Here is a 27,514-nt window from a genome sequence, read left to right on the forward strand (position 1 = left end):
TCAAAATGCCCCTCAGACATTTTTAGATGTTCCAAGTCCAAGTCAGAAGCATTTAAGACCCTAGCAGGCAACTAAAAACAGCTGTAATCTTAGATTTAAACCATAGAATAATTTACCAACCTTACAAAAATAACAAAGAGTCACAAAATATTTTAAGTATTATAGTAAAAGTAGTCGCAAAGTAAAAAGAAGAATGTTTAAGTGCTATACAAGAAGATTTAAAGTCTTATACAGGGGGGTTTTAGTTTTATACATAAAAGTCAAAAGTTTTAAGATAAAGAGATTTAGGCCTATCCTGTCCTCCCTCTTTCTTCTTCCTTACCTCCATATTCTTAGTAATGTTAACACTCACAAATTAATTTAGAGTAAAAAAGCACCATTTAATATAAGTAATAAGCATTAAAGAAAAACTATAAACATTTAACACATAATGTACCATATAAAAAAATAACACCAACCCTGGGCAGGGGGGGAAAAGAAAAAAACAAGTCAGAAAAGACATCAAAGTATGTATGTGCCTTTACCTAAGCTACTAAGCAAACCACAACTACCCAAGAAGACAATCTTTTCAATAACTTACAATAAACTTCCTTAAAACCAAACAACAAAAAACTTCCAAGCCTTTCTTTAAAAGCACAAATTAAAAGAAAAATTTTTCCACCACACAAAACCACCCCAACCTAAAATAAGCTCCAACAAGCAGCCACTGCTCTCCCCTCACAAGCCCAGCCAGTCAGTGCAGCAGAGGTGGCTGTGAGATTGGTCAAGCATGGTTTTCTGTCGCTGTAGAGATGGACACAAGCCATACACATACACCTGTGCTGCGACAACAATGGCTTCTTCTTTATTACAAGTTGTTCTCAAGTTTTTATACCCCTAAGAAAGTGTGATCTTAAATCATTAGGTAGATCAAAAAAGCTCAAGATATTCAATGGACAGAGCAATAGCTTATTGTATTTTATTGGTACAAAGCATTTAATGTCAACAATTCATCGCAAATGTGTTTACCGCAAAGTATGAAGGCATGCATGCTGCTCACTAAGGCACGTATCCTCTAACTACAAGGAAACCCAATGTGTTTATCAGTTTCCATGCTAACAGCCTTGCTTTCTTCCTTGCCATGGAAAAACTTGTATTTTGCTAATTTCTCTTCTGCTAACTCAGTCATTTGCCCTGCAGAACAGCTGCTAAGCCCATCCACAGTTTTCCCTTCCTGTTATTCCACAGGCTTAGAGATGACATCCAAGAGGAGTCTTTCTGTCACCTTTCTGGGGATGGAGTGATGCTGATAGGGCTGCAGTTTGCTGGCTCCTTCTTGGTGCCCTTTTGGAAGACTGCAGAGGCTTTCCTCCACAGCTCACGCCTCTCTCTGGGGGGTATCACCTTCCCTGAGACCTGCTGGCAGAGCAGCCTGAGCCAGAGGCAGGGGAAGAGATTCCCCTTGGCCCCAAAAGGGAAGGCTGGGCTCAGGCCGCGTGTCAGTGCGACCTGACAACGGGAGGAGAAGGCAGGGCAGGGACGCTGCTGCTCAGGGACCAGAGGAGCCCCACAGCTCGGGGCTCTGGGCCTGTGCTGCAGGCTCCCCTGCCTCTCCCTGCCCAGAATCACCGGAGGAACAGCCAGAGCGGACTGCGGTGTTCCTCGAGGCGACGACGGGAGGAGAAGGCGGACAGGAGCAGGGCTCACGCAGGGCTCAGCAGGGACTAGTGCCCTCGTGGCTCTGGGCCTGTTCTGCAAACTCCCCACACTCTTCTGTCTCCCAGACAGGGAGAGGACCATCACCTGGAGGAGACTTTGGCGTTTCTGGACAGGGACTCACCGCTGACGGCTGCCATGAGTGACAGCAAGCAGGAGGGCCCTGGTGCCAGGGAGCCAGGTGAGGGCAAAGCCGCCCTCCCAGAGCCGGGCCCAGGGGCTCCTGTGGCAGGCGTTGTGTGGGGCCCAGAGCAGAGGCAGGGGGAGGCAGGAGCTGCTCAGCCATGCCGCGGCTGGGAGCCTCCTTCCTCCCCAAGTGGGGCCCAGCTGGGCCAGGGGGCAGCTCTTGGGACACCCGTGCCCGCAACGGCCCCTGCTCTCCAAGGCCTCCAGCCCTGCCCATCAGCCAGGCAGGCAGGCAGGGACAGAGCAGCCCTTGGGGCCGATGCTGCTGCAGCCAAAGAGCCCCGCAGAGGTGCTCATGCCCGCTGCCATTGGCTCTGTGCCCTGCAGTGTGCATGCTGTGTCGCCGTGCAGAGGCTGACCCCTGTGCTTCCCCAAGCGCTGCCACCAGCTCCTGTGCTGCTGCTGATGCGCTGCCCAGGGCACCCACGGGCACTGCTGGAGCCTCACACCCACCACAGCCAGCTGGGGTGTGACAGCTCTGCTGCTATGGGCACGGCTCCGGGCAAAGCAGCCGCGTGTCCCTGGGCTGGGGACAGTGCCCAGGTCGGGCTTGGCAGAGCCCGTCTGCTCCTGGAGAGCCGGGGCCAGTGCCCAGGTGTGCCCTGGCCCGGCTCTGGGGCACCTTTGTCTTTCCTGCTTGCCCTTAGAGCCGCCAGGGATGAGCCAGAGCTCAATGGCCACAGCCTGGCCGGGCAGTCAGGACTGGAGCCTTCCCGTGGCTCCCCAGCACCCAAGACCATCAGCCCCAGCTCGGAAACACTGCCAAACAGGGTTCGCCAATTTTTTTTCCTCTTAGATCTTTGAAAGGATTTTGAAAGTAACATTGTTTGACCACTTCTTCAAGGAACAAACGTGGCCCTTTTCTATTCATTAAAGAGTTTATTGGTTTCTTTGCACTTTCTTTTTCGTATCCTTCTGCTTCCTTCAGCATTCCGGGAAATAATGAAAATCGAACAAATTCTTCGGAGAAGTTTCTGAATCCACTATTAGGAGAAGTCTCTAAATTCACTCCTTCTCTTAAATACATCCTTTACATACAGTTAAGTAGCTGCTCCTGTAACATACAAAGATGTAATGGTTTACCTGACTGGACAACACAACATGATGTTATACACACCGGTACACTAAAACACTTTTGTTCCTGGGGAGTTGCAAAGTTGCAGGCTCTTCTTGAGGTCCTGAATTAATTCTGCCTGCCCATTCATACCTGCATTTCCTCCCCATGCTCAGCTTTCACCTACAGTTCCCAGGGAACAGATGTTACATACTCACCTCAAGCAATAATCTACGTCGGTCTTCCCAACCCTCTTTTTCTTCATTGAGCTCTAATGACCTACAAAATAACTTTGGGCCCTCTGCACAAAAATAAAAAAAAAGAAGAACCTATTAATTAGGCTTAACAACTTTTCAATTTTGCTGCTGCTTCTAATAATCACGGACAACACAGCAATAAAGTCAGGAGTCAATTCTTCACATCCTTCCTGTTCTCTTGCCCCCCACCAGACGCTGTCTCCCAACAGAAATGTTCCCTCCTGCAGCCTGGTGTCTGCGGGACAATGACAGGCAGCAGCAGTTTTCCTCAGCATGCTGCAGTGTAAATTGCAGTGAAATAGCCGCTGTTTCATTAGAAGCTCAGCACCAGGATCACACATCTTCCCCCAGAACTGGGGCCTGCTGAGGACTGAGCTCTCCATTTTAACACCCCCTGCAAATCAGACAGGCTGGAAGAGTGCTGGGCACTGTATGAAGTGCAGTGTTCCTGCAGTGTTATCAAATCAGTCTCGAGAAATGCACATCATTTAAGCCTGTCTTAAGACTATTCTACAAAACACATAACAAGCAATTGTTTTGCTGGCCTCTGCAACTCTTGGGGACTCTGCGTGTTTCCTTTGGTTGTTGTTTTCTTTGCGCCTACATACAAAATGCCCTGGATTCAGAAGGGAAAACCCCAGATTCATTAGGACAAAGAACCACAGGGACATATGGGGCTGACACGAACACTCAACATTCCTAGTGGTAACTCCAGAAAGACAGGAAAGAGTTAAACATTATATAAATACCTGAAAGGATCCAAAATGTCTAGGTAACCTGTCAAGTGGCTAATGTTTTGGTAAGCTCTAAAAGTCCAGATTCCTATTAGGCAATTATCTGAAAGAGAAGAAAGCCAGAAATCTGCTTGGCCTTTATTTTACCAGGACTTTCTCACGGGATTCTACCACAATTTTGAGCACAAGTAAGGATGCCAAAATTTGACTAGAAAACATTCCCAGGCAGGCAACATTTTTGCCTCCTCATGGAATTCCAGGAACAGTTTTAAAAAAATACAAAAGGGGGTGAAGAAATTCTGTCGCACCTCTTAGGCGTTCATCATCTTCAAAGAAGAAGACAACTCTAGCACTTTCTGTGCGTGGTAAAGAAACGAACCTAGACAAGTACAAAGGGATTTTAGCATCCAAAATTGTTATATCAAATTTCATGAACTCAAGTTAAAACTGCAGTGCTTCAGAGAAATGGTACACATTGAAAAGCTTTATTCCCTAGTAACCAAATAGAGCCTTCTATTACGAAAATAAACCACTTCTTAAAAGAAAACTGGCTGTGTCTTTGGCTTCTGGCCAAACTCAGTTTGGAGTTGGTCAAAGCAAGATGAGCCCGTTAATTTCTTGCGCTCAACGTCTCTCTTTTCATATTCAACTTCACATCACATGGGCTGCTGGGAGTTTTGGCTCTGGGCAGCACAAATGGTTTTCCAAGATTACTTGCATTGCTCAGAGGTGTGCAATCTCAGTTTCCCATTCCCTGAGTGCTGCTATTAATATTCCCATAGCATCCAACTACTACAGGCAAGTAGACAGCAAATAGAAACGGAACTTGCATTTCTTGGTCCGTTTCAGTGTCTCACGTCTCAGGCTCATCATCACCCTCAGAACTGCCATCTTGGAAACGTGAATCCTCTTGCCTTGTGACTTTTACCAGCTTTACTGTTCCAAGTCGGCAAGACTCTGCAATAACAGCACCCAAAAGGAAACAAAGCCACATCCAGATTATTCCTCCACTTATCAGGAAGGATTCCTCCTTTCAAGACAAATACTTACCGCGGAGAAGACAGATGTAGGAAGGACAGAATCTGCTCCTGCCAGATTTTCTGAGCTACATCTCTGCTCCAGGATTTTCCTCTCTGTTCTCGGGATCTCTGCTGTATTCTTAAACATTTTGCGTTGCATTCAGAAGACACTGAATACCTTCTGAATTCAGCACAACTGTGGGGGACTCCTTGCTTTGTGTTGTTGCGTTGGGTTTTTTTTAAATTTTGGATAACTTCACATGGTTTCTTTTCTCTCCTACAGGCCTGTTAGTCGATTTAATGTTCTTTCATCTTCTTTTCATAAGGCCTCATTTTATCTAAGCTTAGAACACTGCAACGATCATTTGTCATTCAGTTTCCTTTTTCTAAAGGTCCAAGAATAGAACTCGGTAACAAACAGAATGTTCATGGATTTTGCGGTCAACTCCAGGATTTTGCTCCTCCCTCTCCATTAACACACATTTCCTTTAAAATCTTGTTGGGCTCTCTGAAACTTGATTTGACTGGTGTGCCACCTTTCTCCCTGTTTGAGAGATTCAGGGCATGACAACAAGCTTTTTCACCACTCAGCAAAAACCCCAATGCCTTCCAGAATTCCTGAGATGCAAGCATGAGTTACCGCTCATTAATCTACCACAGCCTTGGCAAGCAGAAATGAAGATCAAAATGCTGCTGCCTACTTACTGACTTCTGCTGCTGAAAATCCCCTGCGTCCTGACCTTCATTACACCACAATGATCTACAGTGCCTGCCAGAAGCTCTTCCTTAGAAATGGCACTGTGAGAAGGGTTCTGTTGTTACATTTTTTGATGCCTAACTCTTGTTTGTCTCCAGAGAAGGAGAACTTGAAAGCACTCTACTCCTGAGCTGTGTCGTTCTTGGGCAAAGGTCCAAAATGGTCATCTGGGGCAGAGTCCTGTGCATCCTCTTTGTCCCGGGGTATTTCCACAGTCTTTTCTGGTTTGTTCTTTGAAGCTCCAATCAAGTCTTTTAAATCAGCAGCAATGCAGTAATCTGATTTCTTCAGATTACTGTATTGCTTACAGTAGTCTGGTTTCTTCAGACACTTGAGGCAGTGTCTCGCTCTCTTCTTTCTCTTTTCTTTTGGCTTTACTGAAATGAGATTGTTCAAGGATAGCAAAACAGCACACGTCCTTTCCAAAGACAGCTTCCCAAGGAGCCACCTTACTCTGAATGTCTCCCTAACCATATCCAAGCCCATTAAGGAGAGGTTCACTCAAGAGTGAGTAGTGGGGAAACATCTCAGCTTGGAGTCAAAAGGCCGGAACAAGAGTCCTTTCTCATTAGCCACATCATTTAAGTGACTTTTCACTTAATACAAGGAAGAGAGAAATCAAAGGATTTAGAACAAGACTCCTTTCCTGCCAGTAGAAATGTCAAGATCTAATGCAGTTTTCTCACAGACCTGCAAATCACAAGGTCCCTGTACTGACCGTTCTCACCTTCACTTCCGACAGCGAACAGATGGACTAGAAAGAAAATATGAGGCTACGTGCTGCTGTTGGAGGTCCCATTTGAGGCCCGACGCCTCTGGCGGGAGCGGTTGCTCCTGCGGGAGCTCCCTGACAGTGTTCCCGTGCGCCTGGGCCACTCAGCACTTGCTGCTCTCCTCCTGCTCCTGTCCTGGCGACTCCTGGACCGGAGAGGTTGATCCGAGGCCCGGCGCTGCAGGCGGGAGCGGCTGCGTCTGCGGGATGCCCCTGATGGAGTCTCCCTTTGCCTGGGCCTCTCAGTCCTTGGTGTTGTCCTGTGGCTGCTGTCATGGCGACTCCTGGACCGGAGAGCTTGATCCGAGGCCCGGCTCTGCAGGCGGGAGCGGCTGCGTCGGCGGGATGCCCCTGATGGAGTCTCCCTTTGCCTGGGCCTCTCAATCCTTGGTGCTGTCCTGTGGCTGCTGTCACGGCGACTCCTGGACCGGACAGGTGGACTTAGGGCCCGACGTTCCTGGCGGGAGCGGCTGCGTCTGGGGGATGCCTGTGAAGGTGTCTCCCTTCGCCTGGGCCTCTCCCTCCTTCGTCTTGTCCTCCTGCCTCTGTCACGGCGACTCCTCGATCGGACTGGCCCATCTGGGGCCCGACCTTGCTGGCGGGAGCGGGTGCGCCTGCGGCTGGGCCCAGCATGTCTGGAATGGCCCCTGTCCTCAAGCTCAGGGGTGCTGCTGTTCGTTGACCTTGATGTGCTGGGGCTGCTGGTGTCCAGCGAGGGAGATGGCAGAGACTGCTGCCGTGCTGTGCGTTGCTGGCTGCTGCGGCTGCTGGTCACTGCAGATGAAGCCTGGGGACCCTGCCCCAATGGCACCGGGGCACGGGAGCTGGGGCTGATGGCTTCAGATTCTGCAGAGCTGTGAGCAGGCTCCAGTCCTGACTGACTGGTCGGGCTGGGGCCACTGTGCTCAGGCTCATCCCTGGGAGCTGTAAGGGCAAGCAGGAATGTCAAAGAGCACCCAGGCCCAAGGCAAGCCTGGCCAGAGCAAAACCCCAGCCCTTCAGGAGCAGACGGGCTCTGCCAGGCCCAGCCTGGGCACTGCCCCCAGCCCAGGGACACCGGGTGCTTTGCCTCATACCCGTTTCAAGACCAGCACAGCTGTCACACTCCCAGTTCTGTACGCGGTTTCTCAGGCCGGAGCAGCGCCTGTGGGTGCCCTCAGCAGCACAGGAGGAGCACAGGAGCAGTTCCCAGGGCCTGGGGAAGCAAATGGGTTTATGGCACTGAGGACAAAGTGATTGTCCGTCCAAGATCTTCTAGTTCTTTTCTCTTTGAGCCCTTGAAGTGACACGGGTACCCTGCAGAGCCTCAGGTGCAGCTCCCCAACTTACCCCTCTTCCTCTGCCTCGTCCCTGCCTCCCGGGTAAAGGCAATCCCTGGCATTGCACCTGCTGTGCCTCTCTTCTAGATCCGCAAAGGCATCGTCGTCCTCCCATGTTGGCAGTCTGATGGAGAAAGGAAAAGCTGATGAGTTTCTGCTGCCATCCCCTCACGGAGGTACAGGTTGTCCCTGCTCTTCCTCCCGTACTTTTCCAAGGCGTGTGTGAAGCTGAAGCCCAGACTCACGGGACAGGGCAGCGCCAGGACTGCTGGGGCAGGGCCTGGCAGAGCACAAACCTTGCACCTCCTGTCCTGTGAGGCAGGCAGAAGGACACCAACCTGAAGGGGATTCGGATCCCCAGGATGAACATTTGTGTAAGAAATTGTTCAATGTCCCTGCACAGGGGGCAGTGGAGGCACAGATAACCAGCGCTCATGGCCTGTCCCTGCAGGGCAAATAGAAGCAGGCTGAGCAAGGCCCTGGTGCTGCTGAGCACCTGCTGTGCCCTGGGGCTGAGGGAAGGGCTCCTACCTGGATGCAGTCCCTGTGGAACCAGGCCCTTTTACATGCTGGGCAAACCAGGGTTCTGAAGGTCTTTCTATCCTCCACAGACTCCATGCAGATGGGGCAATCGGTGCCCGGCTCCGGAGTCGCCTCAACATCCTGCTCTGGATAGTGCTCAGAGCAGAAGGAGCTGGAGGAAAATGGATGGGCAAAGTGAGAAATGTTGGATCTTCTGCCAGGGGTGACCAGGAGTGGGGAGGAGGTACCTGTAATATGGAATATACTGCGTGACGCAGCCGCCCTCCTTGGCACAGGGCAGGTGGAACCATCTGTCACAGCTCTGCCTGCAGCACATGATGGCTGCACCACTCTGGCCACAGACGCAGCAGCGCTGGAAAGAGCCAAGCAGCCCCATCAGCAGCAGCCTCGGGGCCTCCCCAGGCAGCCCCAGCGCTCCGGGCAGGGTGCAGGATGTGGCCGCTGCTGGGTCTCAGCCCACAGAGCCGTCTGGTGGAGGAGGGGGGCTCCCGTGCCAGAGCCTCTGTGCAGCTGCTGGCAGCCAGACTTTGTCCCACTGCCGCCCGGAAGGGCAGGCCTTTCCTTCCAAGTGTCTGGGCTAAGCTCTGGCAAACCTCACCTGGCACAAACCTCCCTGCTTGCGTCAGGCTCTCACCTTTTGTGCCGCCCGCCGTACTACATTTCGGATATCTCTAGCAAGAAATCCCATGAGTCCAACACGGTCGTTCTCTTGACAAAAAAGATCAGTAGCAAAGAACTGCAGCAGAGGGGAGGAGCAGATGAGGAGAGAGGGGCAGAAACTGCCCATTGCAATGGTAGAAGGAGTTCCCGGAGCCACTCACCAGGCAGAACACATGGGCACAGAGTCCGCCCTTCTCCAGTTTGTCACCGCAGATGTCCGGGTCAGCCTCTGCACGGCGACACAGCATGCACACTGCAGGGCACAGAGCCAATGGCAGCGGGCATGAGCACCTCTGCGGGGCTCTTTGGCTGCAGCAGCATCGGCCCCAAGGGCTGCTCTGTCCCTGCCTGCCTGCCTGGCTGATGGGCAGGGCTGGAGGCCTTGGAGAGCAGGGGCCATTGCGGGCACGGGTGTCCCAAGAGCTGCCCCCTGGCCCAGCTGGGCCCCACTTGGGCAGGAAGGAGGCTCCCAGCCGCGGCATGGCTGAGCAGCTCCTGCCTCCCCCTGCCTCTGCTCTGGGCCCCACACAACGCCTGCCACAGGAGCCCCTGGGCCCGGCTCTGGGAGGGCGGCTTTGCCCTCACCTGGCTCCCTGGCACCAGGGCCCTCCTGCTTGCTGTCACTCATGGCAGCCGTCAGCGGTGGGTCCCTGTCCAGAAACGCCAAAGTCTCCTCCAGGTGCTGGTTCTCTCCCTGTCTGGGAGACAGAAGAGTGTGGGGAGTTTGCAGAACAGGCCCAGAGCCACGAGGGCACTAGTCCCTGCTGAGCCCTGCGTGAGCCCTGCTCCTGTCCGCCTTCTCCTCCCGTCGTCGCCTCGAGGAACACCGCAGTCCGCTCTGGCTGTTCCTCCGCTGATTCTGGGCAGGGAGAGGCAGGGGAGCCTGCAGCACAGGCCCAGAGCCCCGAGCTGTGGGGCTCCTCTGGTCCCTGAGCAGCAGCGTCCCTGCCCTGCCTTCTCCTCCCGTTGTCAGGTCGCACTGACACGCGGCCTGAGCCCAGCCTTCCCTTTTGTGACCTTGCTTGCACGGGTCACAATGGCCACTCTGACATCAGCATCGTGCAGCCAAAATTGGGGCGGCCATGGCCTCAGGTCCCTGGCAACCACTTGAGGCGGCCCCCTTGGGAACCCAGGTTCTGAGATGGGTGCAAAGGTTTGGCCAGCAGGGAACCCAGGCAGGGACTCCTGCAGCAAGTGCAGGGCCAAATGCCAGGCCCCGAGGCAGCCATGGGGCACTGCTCTGCTGCTGCTCTGCAGCTGCTCCTGCACGTTGCACACAGTCACAGAGCCACCTGCTCTGTCTCAACCCTGTTCAGCACTGGACAGTAGGACACAGTAAAATGTTCTCTTGGGTACATGATCGAATCATTCAAAGTCCTGCATAAAAGCAACTCACATTCAAAGGACACACACAAAAAACCCCAAACCCTGCTACAAAATTTGAATTGAAACAAAAAGTATATTCCTATTCAGAAACACAGATTAACACTTTCGCCAATACTTCTTCCTGTTAGATCTTTGACAGGATTTCAAAAGTTTTGCTGTTTGGCAACTTCTTCAAGGAACAAACAGGAAATGCTTCTGATGTCTAAAACAAGATTTATTGGTTCAGTTTCACTTTCTTTTTGAAATTCTTACGCTTCACCAGGCAGTCCAGAAAATTGTGAAAATCCAACATAATATTAGGGGAAGTTTCTGAATTCACTGTTTGTCTCAAAGACTTTTTTACATACCAAGAAGGAACTGCTCCTGTAACATACAGAGGTGCAGTGGTTTCCTTGAATGGACATCACAAGATGACGTTATACACGCCTCTATACTAAAGAACTTCTGTTGCCTGGTAATTACAAACCTTCAAGCTCTTCTAGAGGCTTTCCTCTGTGCAACTTCACTAGGTCCCTCTCTGCTCAACTCTCAAGCATGCCCAGGTCTCGCTGAAGGGCAGCACAGCCTTGTGGTTTTTTAACCTCCTGCTCCCGTTTCCGTCCCATCAGCAAACCTGCTGAGCGAGGGCTCCGTCCCTTCTGCCAGGTCACTGGGGAATAGGGCAAACAAGGCTGGTCCCAGCAGGGCCCCCTGAGCTCACAGCTCTCTGAGTTTGGAGCTCCACTGTCCACTTCTCTACGCCACTGTCCCTGAGCTGCCCCGTGACCCTGATACGGGAGGCCGGGACAAAGCCTTGCTGAAGTCCCGGCTGACAACAGCTGTCAGAACTCAAAATGCCCCTCAGACATTTTTAGATGTTCCAAGTCCAAGTCAGAAGCATTTAAGACCCTAGCAGGCAACTAAAAACAGCTGTAATCTTAGATTTAAACCATAGAATAATTTACCAACCTTACAAAAATAACAAAGAGTCACAAAATATTTTAAGTATTATAGTAAAAGTAGTCGCAAAGTAAAAAGAAGAATGTTTAAGTGCTATACAAGAAGATTTAAAGTCTTATACAGGGGGGTTTTAGTTTTATACATAAAAGTCAAAAGTTTTAAGATAAAGAGATTTAGGCCTATCCTGTCCTCCCTCTTTCTTCTTCCTTACCTCCATATTCTTAGTAATGTTAACACTCACAAATTAATTTAGAGTAAAAAAGCACCATTTAATATAAGTAATAAGCATTAAAGAAAAACTATAAACATTTAACACATAATGTACCATATAAAAAAATAACACCAACCCTGGGCAGGGGGGGAAAAGAAAAAAACAAGTCAGAAAAGACATCAAAGTATGTATGTGCCTTTACCTAAGCTACTAAGCAAACCACAACTACCCAAGAAGACAATCTTTTCAATAACTTACAATAAACTTCCTTAAAACCAAACAACAAAAAACTTCCAAGCCTTTCTTTAAAAGCACAAATTAAAAGAAAAATTTTTCCACCACACAAAACCACCCCAACTTAAAATAAGCTCCAACAAACAGCCACTGCTCTCCCCTCACAAGCCCAGCCAGTCAGTGCAGCAGAGGTGGCTGTGAGATTGGTCAAGCATGGTTTTCTGTCGCTGTAGAGATGGACACAAGCCATACACATACACCTGTGCTGCGACAACAATGGCTTCTTCTTTATTACAAGTTGTTCTCAAGTTTTTATACCCCTAAGAAAGTGTGATCTTAAATCATTAGGTAGATCAAAAAAGCTCAAGATATTCAATGGACAGAGCAATAGCTTATTGTATTTTATTGGTACAAAGCATTTAATGTCAACAATTCATCGCAAATGTGTTTACCGCAAAGTATGAAGGCATGCATGCTGCTCACTAAGGCACGTATCCTCTAACTACAAGTAACCCCGATGTGTTTATCAGTTTCCATGCTAACAGCCTTGCTTTCTTCCTTGCCATGGAAAAACTTGTATTTTGCTAATTTCTCTTCTGCTAACTCAGTCATTTGCCCTGCAGAACAGCTGCTAAGCCCATCCACAGTTTTCCCTTCCTGTTATTCCACAGGCTTAGAGATGACATCCAAGAGGAGTCTTTCTGTCACCTTTCTGGGGATGGAGTGATGCTGATAGGGCTGCAGTTTGCTGGCTCCTTCTTGGTGCCCTTTTGGAAGACTGCAGAGGCTTTCCTCCACAGCTCACGCCTCTCTCTGGGGGGTATCGCCTTCCCTGAGACCTGCTGGCAGAGCAGCCTGAGCCAGAGGCAGGGGCAAAGATTCCCCTTGGCCCCAAAAGGGAAGGCTGGACTCAGGCCGCGTGTCAGTGCGACCTGACAACGGGAGGAGAAGGCAGGGCAGGGACGCTGCTGCTCAGGGACCAGAGGAGCCCCACAGCTCGGGGCTCTGGGCCTGTGCTGCAGGCTCCCCTGCCTCTCCCTGCCCAGAATCAGCGGAGGAACAGCCAGAGCGGACTGCGGTGTTCCTCGAGGCGACGACGGGAGGAGAAGGCGGACAGGAGCAGGGCTCACGCAGGGCTCAGCAGGGACTAGTGCCCTCGTGGCTCTGGGCCTGTTCTGCAAACTCCCCACACTCTTCTGTCTCCCAGACAGGGAGAGGACCATCACCTGGAGGAGACTTTGGCGTTTCTGGACAGGGACTCACCGCTGACGGCTGCCATGAGTGACAGCAAGCAGGAGGGCCCTGGTGCCAGGGAGCCAGGTGAGGGCAAAGCCGCCCTCCCAGAGCCGGGCCCAGGGGCTCCTGTGGCAGGCGTTGTGTGGGGCCCAGAGCAGAGGCAGGGGGAGGCAGGAGCTGCTCAGCCATGCCGCGGCTGGGAGCCTCCTTCCTGCCCAAGTGGGGCCCAGCTGGGCCAGGGGGCAGCTCTTGGGACACCCGTGCCCGCAACGGCCCCTGCTCTCCAAGGCCTCCAGCCCTGCCCATCAGCCAGGCAGGCAGGCAGGGACAGAGCAGCCCTTGGGGCCGATGCTGCTGCAGCCAAAGAGCCCCGCAGAGGTGCTCATGCCCGCTGCCATTGGCTCTGTGCCCTGCAGTGTGCATGCTGTGTCGCCGTGCAGAGGCTGTCCCCTGTGCTTCCCCAAGCGCTGCCACCAGCTCCTGTGCTGCTGCTGATGCGCTGCCCAGGGCACCCACGGGCACTGCTGGAGCCTCACACCCACCACAGCCAGCTGGGGTGTGACAGCTCTGCTGCTATGAGCACGGCTCTGGGCAAAGCAGCCGCGTGTCCCTGGGCTGGGGCCAGTGCCCATGTCGGGCTTGGCAGAGCCCGTCTGCTCCTGGAGAGCCGGGGCCAGTGCCCAGGTGTGCCCTGGCCCGACTCTGGGGCACCTTTGTCATTCCTGCTTGCCCTTAGAGCCGCCAGCGATGAGCCAGAGCTCAATGGCCACAGCCTGGCCGGGCAGTCAGGACTGGAGCCTTCCCGTGGCTCTCCAGCACCCAAGACCATCAGCCCCAGCTCGGAAACACTGCCGAACAGGGTTCGCCAATTTTTTTTCCTCTTAGATCTTTGAAAGGATTTTGAAAGTAACATTGTTTGACCACTTCTTCAAGGAACAAACGTGGCCCTTTTCTATTCATTAAAGAGTTTATTGGTTTCTTTGCACTTTCTTTTTCGTATCCTTCTGCTTCCTTCAGCATTCCGGGAAATAATGAAAATCGAACAAATTCTTCGGAGAAGTTTCTGAATCCACTATTAGGAGAAGTCTCTAAATTCACTCCTTCTCTTAAATACATCCTTTACATACAGTTAAGTAGCTGCTCCTGTAACATACAAAGATGTAATGGTTTACCTGACTGGACAACACAACATGATGTTATACACACCGGTACACTAAAACACTTTTGTTCCTGGGGAGTTGCAAAGTTGCAGGCTCTTCTTGAGGTCCTGAATTAATTCTGCCTGCCCATTCATACCTGCATTTCCTCCCCATGCTCAGCTTTCACCTACAGTTCCCAGGGAACAGATGTTACATACTCACCTCAAGCAATAATCTACGTCGGTCTTCCCAACCCTCTTTTTCTTCATTGAGCTCTAATGACCTACAAAATAACTTTGGGCCCTCTGCACAAAAATAAAAAAAAAGAAGAACCTATTAATTAGGCTTAACAACTTTTCAATTTTGCTGCTGCTTCTAATAATCACGGACAACACAGCAATAAAGTCAGGAGTCAATTCTTCACATCCTTCCTGTTCTCTTGCCCCCCACCAGACGCTGTCTCCCAACAGAAATGTTCCCTCCTGCAGCCTGGTGTCTGCGGGACAATGACAGGCAGCAGCAGTTTTCCTCAGCATGCTGCAGTGTAAATTGCAGTGAAATAGCCGCTGTTTCATTAGAAGCTCAGCACCAGGATCACACATCTTCCCCCAGAACTGGGGCCTGCTGAGGACTGAGCTCTCCATTTTAACACCCCCTGCAAATCAGACAGGCTGGAAGAGTGCTGGGCACTGTATGAAGTGCAGTGTTCCTGCAGTGTTATCAAATCAGTCTCGAGAAATGCACATCATTTAAGCCTGTCTTAAGACTATTCTACAAAACACATAACAAGCAATTGTTTTGCTGGCCTCTGCAACTCTTGGGGACTCTGCGTGTTTCCTTTGGTTGTTGTTTTCTTTGCGCCTACATACAAAATGCCCTGGATTCAGAAGGGAAAACCCCAGCTTCATTAGGACAAAGAACCACAGGGACATATGGGGCCGACACGAACACTCAACATTCCTAGTGGTAACTCCAGAAAGACAGGAAAGAGTTAAACATTATATAAATACCTGAAAGGATCCAAAATGTCTAGGTAACCTGTCAAGTGGCTAATGTTTTGGTAAGCTCTAAAAGTCCAGATTCCTATTAGGCAATTATCTGAAAGAGAAGAAAGCCAGAAATCTGCTTGGCCTTTATTTTACCAGGACTTTCTCACGGGATTCTACCACAATTTTGAGCACAAGTAAGGATGCCAAAATTTGACTAGAAAACATTCCCAGGCAGGCAACATTTTTGCCTCCTCATGGAATTCCAGGAACAGTTTTAAAAAAATACAATAGGGGGTGAAGAAATTCTGTCGCACCTCTTAGGCGTTCATCATCTTCAAAGAAGAAGACAACTCTAGCACTTTCTGTGCGTGGTAAAGAAACGAACCTAGACAAGTACAAAGGGATTTTAGCATCCAAAATTGTTATATCAAATTTCATGAACTCAAGTTAAAACTGCAGTGCTTCAGAGAAATGGTACACATTGAAAAGCTTTATTCCCTAGTAACCAAATAGAGCCTTCTATTACGAAAATAAACCACTTCTTAAAAGAAAACTGGCTGTGTCTTTGGCTTCTGGCCAAACTCAGTTTGGAGTTGGTCAAAGCAAGATGAGCCCGTTAATTTCTTGCGCTCAACGTCTCTCTTTTCATATTCAACTTCACATCACATGGGCTGCTGGGAGTTTTGGCTCTGGGCAGCACAAATGGTTTTCCAAGATTACTTGCATTGCTCAGAGGTGTGCAATCTCAGTTTCCCATTCCCTGAGTGCTGCTATTAATATTCCCATAGCATCCAACTACTACAGGCAAGTAGACAGCAAATAGAAACGGAACTTGCATTTCTTGGTCCGTTTCAGTGTCTCACGTCTCAGGCTCATCATCACCCTCAGAACTGCCGTCTTGGAAACGTGAATCCTCTTGCCTTGTGACTTTTACCAGCTTTACTGTTCCAAGTCGGCAAGACTCTGCAATAACAGCACCCAAAAGGAAACAAAGCCACATCCAGATTATTCCTCCACTTATCAGGAAGGATTCCTCCTTTCAAGACAAATACTTACCGCGGAGAAGACAGATGTAGGAAGGACAGAATCTGCTCCTGCCAGATTTTCTGAGCTACATCTCTGCTCCAGGATTTTCCTCTCTGTTCTCGGGATCTCTGCTGTATTCTTAAACATTTTGCGTTGCATTCAGAAGACACTGAATACCTTCTGAATTCAGCACAACTGTGGGGGACTCCTTGCTTTGTGTTGTTGCGTTGGGTTTTTTTTAAATTTTGGATAACTTCACATGGTTTCTTTTCTCTCCTACAGGCCTGTTAGTCGATTTAATGTTCTTTCATCTTCTTTTCATAAGGCCTCATTTTATCTAAGCTTAGAACACTGCAACGATCATTTGTCATTCAGTTTCCTTTTTCTAAAGGTCCAAGAATAGAACTCGGTAACAAACAGAATGTTCATGGATTTTGCGGTCAACTCCAGGATTTTGCTCCTCCCTCTCCATTAACACACATTTCCTTTAAAATCTTGTTGGGCTCTCTGAAACTTGATTTGACTGGTGTGCCACCTTTCTCCCTGTTTGAGAGATTCAGGGCATGACAACAAGCTTTTTCACCACTCAGCAAAAACCCCAATGCCTTCCAGAATTCCTGAGATGCAAGCATGAGTTACCGCTCATTAATCTACCACAGCCTTGGCAAGCAGAAATGAAGATCAAAATGCTGCTGCCTACTTACTGACTTCTGCTGCTGAAAATCCCCTGCGTCCTGACCTTCATTACACCACAATGATCTACAGTGCCTGCCAGAAGCTCTTCCTTAGAAATGGCACTGTGAGAAGGGTTCTGTTGTTACATTTTTTGATGCCTAACTCCTGTCTGTCTCCAAAGAAGGAAAACTTGAAAGCACTCTACTCCTGAGCTGTGTCGTTCTTGGGCAAAGGTCCAAAATGGTCATCTGGGGCAGAGTCCTGTGCATCCTCTTTGTCCCGGGGTATTTCCACAGTCTTTTCTGGTTTGTTCTTTGAAGCTCCAATCAAGTCTTTTAAATCAGCAGCAATGCAGTAATCTGATTTCTTCAGATTACTGTATTGCTTACAGTAGTCTGGTTTCTTCAGACACTTGAGGCAGTGTCTCGCTCTCTTCTTTCTCTTTTCTTTTGGCTTTACTGAAATGAGATTGTTCAAGGATAGCAAAACAGCACACGTCCTTTCCAAAGACAGCTTCCCAAGGAGCCACCTTACTCTGAATGTCTCCCTAACCATATCCAAGCCCATTAAGGAGAGGTTCACTCAAGAGTGAGTAGTGGGGAAACATCTCAGCTTGGAGTCAAAAGGCCGGAACAAGAGTCCTTTCTCATTAGCCACATCATTTAAGTGACTTTTCACTTAATACAAGGAAGAGAGAAATCAAAGGATTTAGAACAAGACTCCTTTCCTGCCAGTAGAAATGTCAAGATCTAATGCAGTTTTCTCACAGACCTGCAAATCACAAGGTCCCTGTACTGACCGTTCTCACCTTCACTTCCGACAGCGAACAGATGGACTAGAAAGAAAAGATGAGGCTACGTGCTGCTGTTGGAGGTCCCATTTGAGGCCCGACGCCTCTGGCGGGAGCGGTTGCTCCTGCGGGAGCTCCCTGACAGTGTTCCCGTGCGCCTGGGCCACTCAGCACTTGCTGCTCTCCTCCTGCTCCTGTCCTGGCGACTCCTGGACCGGAGAGGTTGATCCGAGGCCCGGCGCTGCAGGCGGGAGCGGCTGCGTCGGCGGGATGCCCCTGATGGAGTCTCCCTTTGCCTGGGCCTCTCAATCCTTGGTGCTGTGCTGCGGCTGCTGTCACGGCGACTCCTGGACCGGACAGGTGGACTTAGGGCCCGACGTTCCTGGCGGGAGCGGCTGCGTCTGGGGGATGCCTGTGAAGGTGTCTCCCTTCGCCTGGGCCTCTCACTCCTTCGTCTTGTCCTCCTGCCTCTGTCACGGCGACTCCTCGATCGGACTGGCCCATCTGGGGCCCGACCTTGCTGGCGGGAGTGGCTGCGCCTGCGGCTGGGCCCAGCATGTCTGGAATGGCCTTTGTCCTCAAGCTCAGGGGTGCTGCTGTTCGTTGACCTTGATGTGCTGGGGCTGCTGGTGTCCAGCGAGGGAGATGGCAGAGACTGCTGCCGTGCTGTGCATTGCTGGCTGCTGCGGCTGCTGGTCACTGCAGATGAAGCCTGGGGACCCTGCCCCAATGGCACCGGGGCACGGGAGCTGGGGCTGATGGCTTCAGATTCTGCAGAGCTGTGAGCAGGCTCCAGTCCTGACTGACTGGTCGGGCTGGGGCCACTGAGCTCTGGCTCATCCCTGGGAGCTGTAAGGGCAAGCAGGAATGTCAAAGAGCACCCAGGCCCAAGGCAAGCCTGGCCAGAGCAAAACCCCAGCCCTTCAGGAGCAGACGGGCTCTGCCAGGCCCAGCCTGGGCACTGCCCCCAGCCCAGGGACACCGGGTGCTTTGCCTCATACCCGTTCCAAGACCAGCACAGCTGTCACACTCCCAGTTCTGTACGCGGTTTCTCAGGCCGGAGCAGCGCCTGTGGGTGCCCGCAGCAGCGCAGGAAGAGCACAGGAGCAGTTCCCAGGGCCTGGGGAAGCAAATGGGTTTATGGCACTGAGGACAAAGTGATTGTCCGTCCAAGATCTTCTAGTTCTTTTCTCTTTGAGCCCTTGAAGTGACACGGGTACCCTGCAGAGCCTCAGGTGCAGCTCCCCAACTTACCCCTCTTCCTCTGCCTCGTCCCTGCCTCCCGGGTAAAGGCAATCCCTGGCATTGCACCTGCTGTGCCTCTCTTCTAGATCCGCAAAGGCATCGTCGTCCTCCCATGTTGGCAGTCTGATGGAGAAAGGAAAAGCTGATGAGTTTCTGCTGCCATCCCCTCACGGAGGTACAGGTTGTCCCTGCTCTTCCTCCCGTACTTTTCCAAGGCGTGTGTGAAGCTGAAGCCCAGACTCACGGGACAGGGCAGCGCCAGGACTGCTGGGGCAGGGCCTGGCAGAGCACAAACCTTGCACCTCCTGTCCTGTGAGGCAGGCAGAAGGACACCAACCTGAAGGGGATTCGGATCCCCAGGATGAACATTTGTGTAAGAAATTGTTCAATGTCCCTGCACAGGGGGCAGTGGAGGCACAGATAACCAGCGCTCATGGCCTGTCCCTGCAGGGCAAATAGAAGCAGGGTGAGCAAGGCCCTGGTGCTGCTGAGCACCTGCTGTGCCCTGGGGCTGAGGGAAGGGCTCCTACCTGGATGCAGTCCCTGTGGAACCAGGCCCTTTTACATGCTGGGCAAACCAGGGTTCTGAAGGTCTTTCTATCCTCCACAGACTCCATGCAGATGGGGCAATCGGTGCCCGGCTCCGGAGTCGCCTCAACGTCCTGCTCTGGACGGTGCTCAGAGCAGAAGGAGCTGGAGGAAAATGGATGGGCAAAGTGAGAAATGTTGGATCTTCTGCCAGGGGTGACCAGGAGTGGGGAGGAGGTACCTGTAATATGGAATATACTGCGTGACGCAGCCGCCCTCCTTGGCACAGGGCAGGTGGAACCATCTGTCACAGCTCTGCCTGCAGCACATGATGGCTGCACCACTCTGGCCACAGACGCAGCAGCGCTGGAAAGAGCCAAGCAGCCCCATCAGCAGCAGCCTCGGGGCCTCCCCAGGCAGCCCCAGCGCTCCGGGCAGGGCGCAGGATGTGGCCGCTGCTGGGTCTCAGCCCACAGAGCCGTCTGGTGGAGGAGGGGGGCTCCCGTGCCAGAGCCTCTGTGCAGCTGCTGGCAGCCAGACTTTGTCCCACTGCCGCCCGGAAGGGCAGGCCTTTCCTTCCAAGTGTCTGGGCTAAGCTCTGGCAAACCTCACCTGGCACAAACCTCCCTGCTTGCGTCAGGCTCTCACCTTTTGTGCCGCCCGCCGTACTACATTTCGGATATCTCTAGCAAGAAATCCCATGAGTCCAACACGGTCGTTCTCTTGACAAAAAAGATCAGTAGCAAAGAACTGCAGCAGAGGGGAGGAGCAGATGAGGAGAGAGGGGCAGAAACTGCCCATTGCAATGGTAGAAGGAGTTCCCGGAGCCACTCACCAGGCAGAACACATGGGCACAGAGTCCGCCCTTCTCCAGTTTGTCACCGCAGATGTCCGGGTCAGCCTCTGCACGGCGACACAGCATGCACACTGCAGGGCACAGAGCCAATGGCAGCGGGCATGAGCACCTCTGCGGGGCTCTTTGGCTGCAGCAGCATCGGCCCCAAGGGCTGCTCTGTCCCTGCCTGCCTGCCTGGCTGATGGGCAGGGCTGGAGGCCTTGGAGAGCAGGGGCCATTGCGGGCACGGGTGTCCCAAGAGCTGCCCCCTGGCCCAGCTGGGCCCCACTTGGGCAGGAAGGAGGCTCCCAGCCGCGGCATGGCTGAGCAGCTCCTGCCTCCCCCTGCCTCTGCTCTGGGCCCCACACAACGCCTGCCACAGGAGCCCCTGGGCCCGGCTGTGGGAGGGCGGCTTTGCCCTCACCTGGCTCCCTGGCACCAGGGCCCTCCTGCTTGCTGTCACTCATGGCAGCCGTCAGCGGTGGGTCCCTGTCCAGAAACGCCAAAGTCTCCTCCAGGTGATGGTCCTCTCCCTGTCTGGGAGACAGAAGAGTGTGGGGAGTTTGCAGAACAGGCCCAGAGCCACGAGGGCACTAGTCCCTGCTGAGCCCTGCGTGAGCCCTGCTCCTGTCCGCCTTCTCCTCCCGTCGTCGCCTCGAGGAACACCGCAGTCCGCTCTGGCTGTTCCTCCGCTGATTCTGGGCAGGGAGAGGCAGGGGAGCCTGCAGCACAGGCCCAGAGCCCCGAGCTGTGGGGCTCCTCTGGTCCCTGAGCAGCAGCGTCCCTGCCCTGCCTTCTCCTCCCGTTGTCAGGTCGCACTGACACGCGGCCTGAGCCCAGCCTTCCCTTTTGTGACCTTGCTTGCACGGGTCACAATGGCCACTCTGACATCAGCATCGTGCAGCCAAAATTGGGGCAGCCATGGCCTCAGGTCCCTGGCAACCACTTGAGGCGGCCCTTTTGGGAACCCAGGTTCTGAGATGGGTGCGAAGGTTTGGCCAGCAGGAAACCCAGGCAGGGACTCCTGCAGCAAGTGCAGGGCCAAATGCCAGGCCCCGAGGCAGCCATGGGGCACTGCTCTGCTGCTGCTCTGCAGCTGCTCCTGCACGTTGCACACAGTCACAGAGCCACCTGCTCTGTCTCAACCCTGTTCAGCACTGGACAGTAGGACACAGTAAAATGTTCTCTTGGGTACATGATCGAATCATTCAAAGTCCTGCATAAAAGCAACTTACATTCAAAGGATACACACAGAAAACCCCAAACCCTGCTACAAACCTGGAATTGACAGAAAAAGCAAAAGGTTCCTCTTCAGAAACACAGGCGAACATTTTGGCCCAATGCTTTTTCTCATTAGATCTTTGAAAGGATTTCCAAAGTAACATTGTTTGGCAACTTCTTCAAGGAACAAACAGGAAATGCTTCTGATGTCTAAAACAAGATTTATTGGTTCAGTTTCACTTTCTTTTTGAAATCCTTACGCTTCACCAGGCAGTCCAGAAAATTGTGAAAATCCAGCATAATGCTAGGGGAAGTTTCTGAATTCACGGTTTGTCTCAAAGACTATTTTACATACCAAGAAGGAACTGCTCCTGTAACATACAGAGGTGCAGTGGTTTCCCTGAATGGACATCACAAGATGACGTTATACACGCCTCTATACTAAAGAACTTCTGTTGCCTGGTAATTACAAACCTTCAAGCTCTTCTAGAGGCTTTCCTCTGTGCAACTTCACTAGGTCCCTCTCTGCTCAACTCTCAAGCATGCCCAGGTCTCACTGAAGGGCAGCACAGCCTTGTGGTTTTTTAACCTCCTGCTCCCGTTTCCGTCCCATCAGCAAACCTGCTGAGCGAGGGCTCTGTCCCTTCTGCCAGGTCACTGGGGAATAGGGCAAACAAGGCTGGTCCCAGCAGGGCCCCCTGAGCTCACAGCTCTCTGAGTTTGGAGCTCCACTGTCCACTTCTCTACGCCACTGTCCCTGAGCTGCCCCGTGACCCTGATATGGGAGGCCGGGACAAAGCCTTGCTGAAGTCCCGGCTGACAACAGCCACTGCTCTCCCATCACAAACCCCGTCAGTCAGTGTGGAAGTGGTGGCTGTGAGATAGATCAAGCATGGTTTTCTGTCACTGTAGAGATGGACACGAGACATACACATAGACCTGTGCAGAGACAACAATGGTTTCTTCTTTATTACAAGTTGTTCTCAAGTTTTTATACCCCTAAGAAAGTGTGATCTTAAGTCATTAGTTACATCAAACAAGCTCAAGATATTCAATGGAGAAAGAAATAGCTTATTGTATTTTATCGATACAAAACATTTAATATCAATTAATTCATTGGCAAGTGTGTATACCACAAATTATGAAGGCCTGTATGCTGCTAAATAAGGCATGTACTCTCTAACTACAAGTTACCCCGATCTGTTTATCAATTTCCATGCTGAGGGCCTTGCTTTCTTCCTTGCCATGGATAAACTCATACTTTATTAATTTCTTCTACAAACTCAGTCGTTTGCCCTGCAGAAGAGCTGCTAAGCCTGTCCACAGTTCTCCCTTCCTTTTATTCCACAGGCTTAGAGATGACGTCCAAGAGGAGTTGTTGTGCCACCTTTCTGGGGATGGAGTGATGCTGATAGGGCTGCAGTTTGCTGGCTCCTTCTTGGTGCCCTTTTGGAAGACTGCAGAGGCTTTCCTCTACAGCTCACGCCTCTCTCTGGGGGGTATCATCTTCCCTGACCTGCTGGCAGAGCAGCCTGAGCCAGAGGCAGGGGAAGAGATTCCCCTTGGCCCCAAAAGGGAAGGCTGGGCTCAGGCCGCGTGTCAGTGCGACCTGACAACGGGAGGAGAAGGCAGGGCAGGGACGCTGCTGCTCAGGGACCAGAGGAGCCCCACAGCTCGGGGCTCTGGGCCTGTGCTGCAGGCTCCCCTGCCTCTCCCTGCCCAGAATCAGCGGAGGAACAGCCAGAGCGGACTGCGGTGTTCCTCGAGGCGACGACGGGAGGAGAAGGCGGACAGGAGCAGGGCTCACGCAGGGCTCAGCAGGGACTAGTGCCCTCGTGGCTCTGGGCCTGTTCTGAAAACTCCCCACAATCTTCTGTCTCCCAGACAGGGAGAGGACCATCACCTGGAGGAGACTTTGGCGTTTCTGGACAGGGACTCAGCCCTGACGGCTGCCATGAGTGACAGCAAGCAGGAGGGCCCTGGTGCCAGGGAGCCAGGTGAGGGCAAAGCCGCCCTCCCAGAGCCGGGCCCAGGGGCTCCTGTGGCAGGCGTTGTGTGGGGCCCAGAGCAGAGGCAGGGGGAGGCAGGAGCTGCTCAGCCATGCCGCGGCTGGGAGCCACAGATTTATTTCTGCTTCCAGGACTGCCCTGCTGCTTTGCCTTGAACATTAATTTCAACTCACCCAGCTCAACATGGCCTATCCTTTGGCTCTATTTGTTGCCCCTCAGTGGGCTGTAAGCTCTGCTGTCTCCGGGATTGTGATTTCACTTTCTGTAGCACTACGAGCGCCCAAAGCTGTGTCTGTGGTGCTGTCAAAATCCTTTGGGCCATGCCCAGGATAAGCAGGACATGAGGGGATCCCTTCACATGTGCACAGGGAGGAAAATAAAATAATGGAAATGGGAGTAAAGATAAACAAAAAATCTTATTCAGTTACACATATGGAACATTCCTGACAGAGATAAAACATTCCACCTGCAGGAGGAAGACTGTCCAAAAATATCACACACAGCAAACTCAGGTGGCTGTGTCACCACAGGGGTGTGACCAGGCAGGGCCCACTGGAAGCACAGACTGTTCAGCCAGCACTAAACCAGGGTGAGTGTGAAGGTCACTGGACACTCCTTGAATTCTCCCCACCCTGAAACACCTGGGTTAAATAACTGACTGTGAAGGAAAACCAGTGATTCATTACCAATTCAGCTTCCCTTTCCTGCAGGGGATATGGGATGCTGTCAACACACATCAGGGTACAGAAGATAAGGCTGACAAGTCCGAAGCTTGAGGCCTTTGCCAGACAGGTAAGAATAAGGGGAAGCAGAGCTGGTGTGTTCATGGCCAGTCAACTAACTTCTTATTTTAACAGAAAGAACACAGTGGAGAGTTTTAATAATTTGGGAAAGGTCAGCATCCAGTCCTACTTTCACAAACCTGAGATGTCAGCACAAAGAACCTCTGAGAACTTTGCCTATGACTAGAGTGGACACTCCTTTTAGTGTGTTTGAGATGTCATGAGCAGCAAGTCAGAGCCATATGAAGTAGGAGTCACCCAACAGGATATGATTTTTTTTTTTAAATCGCTTTCTGCAATTAATATGAGCAACCAACTGTAAGATGGATTTCAGCTAGAAATATCTTTTAAATTAGAAGCCACAAGTGAGCAAATAGAAGACTGTTTACAAACATTGATTTTTTATTTACAGACACTCCTGCAAATGGAGTCTTCTCCCTAAAAAAATTGACAGAAACTTAAAAGAATAGCACCATTTTCTGTAATGAGCATATCAGACACTTTGGAGGTTAAAATGTATTCCAGGCTAGAATAAAAGTAACACATGAAGGGTCATGGGTCAGGTAACTAGAAGATATGTGCATCAATGCCACTAGTCTCATCATTAAGTACACACTGTAGCTAGGAATTAAGGTAATAGAATTTTTAAAAAACTTCAGATTGCTCCTCTTGAATTTTTTTAAACAAATCCATACATTTAAGAAGTCAGTTCATTAAGAAAAGTGAGTCTTCACATCAGGAAAGTTAAAGATTTAAATAGAAAAGGCCCCAGCAGGAATAGCCCCAGTGGATGATTTTAAACACAGCACAGAGAAAGAGAGGGGAGAAAAAAAGCCATTAACAGCTTTAGGGTCTTCCAATACATTCTCCTCTTCAAATGCTGAAAAAAAAAAAGGCACAAGGAAAGAAACATGGAAAAGCTCACAAAGTCTGTGCTAGTCTCAGTCATGAATAAGAGAGAGATTCAATGGAATTCTGGATTTTTCTGAATCATTTACATCAGCCTTAGCAGAGTATGGCTTTGTTTCTTTTTCAGATTTAATAGGTTTCTGACAGACAGCCTCAGGAAATCTTCTATACAAAATCAGAACTTTGATTACATTATTTTCAATATTTTAGGTTTAAAACACAGATGTGGGAGCTCACTTATCCTTGCCACAAACGCATACCTCAATTTAAACTGCACTGTCAACATTGCAATATTGCTTCTAAAAAGCAGCACACCAACAGGATAACTTTCAATCTCTAAGATGTGTATATATATATATATACACCCAGAATTTTAGACAGAATTTATTTTCAATTTCTAATCCACTTTAATTCAAAGACAGTTTTGTGATTTCAATAGGAGCAAGATCAGATAAAACAGATAAAATATAATCAAGGTGTGTGATTATATCACTTAGAGCTTCTTTTCAGCTGTAGATTTATGCTACAGTGAGAGATGAAACAATCCCCTTTAAAACACTCTAGAACCAAAGCTACGGCATGACTGCCTGTTCTCAGCAGCTCAAAGAAGAGGACATCCAGAAATCAAACTAAAACCAAAAGACTTAGACTTCCAGGTTGCAATTTCCTTTGTAAAGAAGTCAGAGAATGCCTTTAATTGGAGTATCTAAGTAACTTCTGAGTGCTTAGACTGCAGATTAATCCTGTATCTCAAATCAATTTACTTAAGGGCATTAAAATTCTTTGAAAGAAAAATATTTATACTAACAGTCTTATCATTGCCCAGTGCCTTGTGCCAGTGAGTGTGAGGAAATGAACATTTTACATGTGTGGTGTAAACAACTAAAGTGAGACCACTCCTGTTTTGTCTGTACCACCAATACAGCCTCAGATAACTTTTAAATCAAGTCCTTGTGCCCACACAAGCAGACACCACAGGCCACTTGCTTCCTGCACAGTGCCCATTTCCACAGTGAGCGTTCCAGTAGCACCCCTGCATCCCAGCACAGATAAAATGATGTGCAGAGCTTGTAGAGAGCTCTCAGCACAGCTAAAACAAGCACAGAGCAGAAGTAAAACAATGGGATTGCAGAGAGCTTCCCATACTCTGGCTTACCTCAGTGCATTAAATCTGCTTCCCACTGTTTAAACAGAACCATTTGGGATGGCAGAGGGAAAGCACATTTTCAACATCTATAGTAACAGGGACCTTAAAGCTGCCAAGATTACTTAGGTCATCTCCACACTGGAAGACCTTTCCCATGCAGCACAAAGCAATGGCTATTAGAGTTAGCACCAGGCCAACCTCACAGCACCACAGGATTGGCAACAATTCTTCACAAAACCTGCTCCAGCTCACAAATGTTTGGCTTTGTGTCCTGTAAATTTAAATTTACTTCACTTTGCCCACCTCAACAGTATCAGATTTTAGATTATTTACTGATATTTTTTTAAGCAATAGAGGAGAAAAACTGTGCATTATACACATTGACTCTGCCTCTGAAATAATACTTTAACCTGAAGAGAAAAATCTACTTTTAGAAGCAACTGGTTTACACAAAGCATCTATTTTCCTCCCTTACCTCCCTTTCCTTTCAGCTCACACCTTCCAATTCTCCTAAAATTAATACATATAGGAAAAAGCAGTTGAATTCATTAACATTTAAGTTTGTTCTTCCAGATAGTTATGCCTTATATAGAATAGGCAACAAAGTCAAATACAAACTGCTGCAAGCCAAAGAGTCCTTTCTATTTAGAGAACAGTGCAATATGCAAATATGGCACTGCAAAGGACTCTATTTCAGTAAAATCTCATCACCATGTGTCAAATCAAAGCTTTTCTCCTCCTCATCCTCTCAGTATGAGCATTCTTCCTGTGAACCTGTGATCTAGCTAGAATATCTTGCAATTTTTTACAATAATGGGTGAAAGTTATATAAATGCACTTGAAAGCTGAATAAAGTCTTGTAAGACACAATCAGAACTGCCAGTTTTTGTAATGCCCAAAATGTAAAAAATTCATTGAATCATCAAAATGACCTTCCAATTTGGTGATGTCATTCCTTCACCTTCCTACACTACATTTCACATTGTCAAGTCCTTACTTTTGTGGGGTTCTCTGTAGGACATGAATGAATCAAGGTGTTATGTCTAAAACTTCATACTGGGAGGTTGATAATAGAATCATCTGTAACCTGAAATAGACACAAAATCCAAACACTGCTCTGGACTGTACTCTGACACAGACTTCCCAAGTACATCCAAATAAGTCATTTAACCTCTCTGCCCCATTTATGCCCCCCACCAGGCATTTCACTTCTGTTC

The 27,514-nt window shown here is 50.1% G+C and overlaps 2 protein-coding genes across 2 annotated transcripts; both read right to left on the bottom strand.

Annotated features, from left to right (window-relative positions):
• Positions 1-2,740: 2,740 nt before the first annotated feature.
• LOC146766268 (uncharacterized) lies at positions 2,741-9,543 on the bottom strand. Its single transcript, XM_085590664.1, has 8 exons — positions 9,158-9,543; positions 8,971-9,072; positions 8,564-8,688; positions 8,325-8,487; positions 8,132-8,238; positions 7,804-7,917; positions 7,551-7,669; positions 2,741-7,398 (listed from the first exon to the last, which is right to left on the bottom strand). Exons 1-8 carry the CDS (start codon positions 9,476-9,478, stop codon positions 6,476-6,478), a joined length of 1,974 nt encoding a protein of 657 aa, XP_085446790.1. The 5' UTR covers positions 9,479-9,543; the 3' UTR covers positions 2,741-6,475.
• A 4,407-nt stretch (positions 9,544-13,950) lies between these two features.
• On the bottom strand, positions 13,951-18,462 carry LOC146766269 (uncharacterized; the record flags this gene model as incomplete). Its single annotated transcript, XM_085590187.1, has 1 exon — positions 13,951-18,462. A coding segment is annotated over one exon (777 nt), but the record flags the coding sequence as incomplete, so codon positions are not given.
• Positions 18,463-27,514: the final 9,052 nt, after the last annotated feature.

Source organism: Lonchura striata, chromosome 12 (genome assembly GCF_050655825.1).
Source record: "Lonchura striata isolate lonStrDom1 chromosome 12, ASM5065582v1, whole genome shotgun sequence".
Classification (NCBI taxonomy): domain Eukaryota; kingdom Metazoa; phylum Chordata; class Aves; order Passeriformes; family Estrildidae; genus Lonchura; species Lonchura striata.

What these genes read in the sequence shown, in the direction of transcription:
- LOC146766268 (XM_085590664.1), bottom strand. Translation starts at nt 9,478, where the DNA reads ATGCCGCGGCTGGGAGCCTCCTTCCTGCCCAAGTGGGGCCCAGCTGGG. An exon ending in GGGATCCGAATCCCCTTCAG is followed by an intron (nt 7,918 to 8,131) that starts GTTGGTGTCCTT and finishes TTTCTCCATCAG; the next exon opens with ACTGCCAACATGGGAGGACG. An exon ending in GACGAGGCAGAGGAAGAGGG is followed by an intron (nt 7,670 to 7,803) that starts GTAAGTTGGGGA and finishes TTGCTTCCCCAG; the next exon opens with GCCCTGGGAACTGCTCCTGT.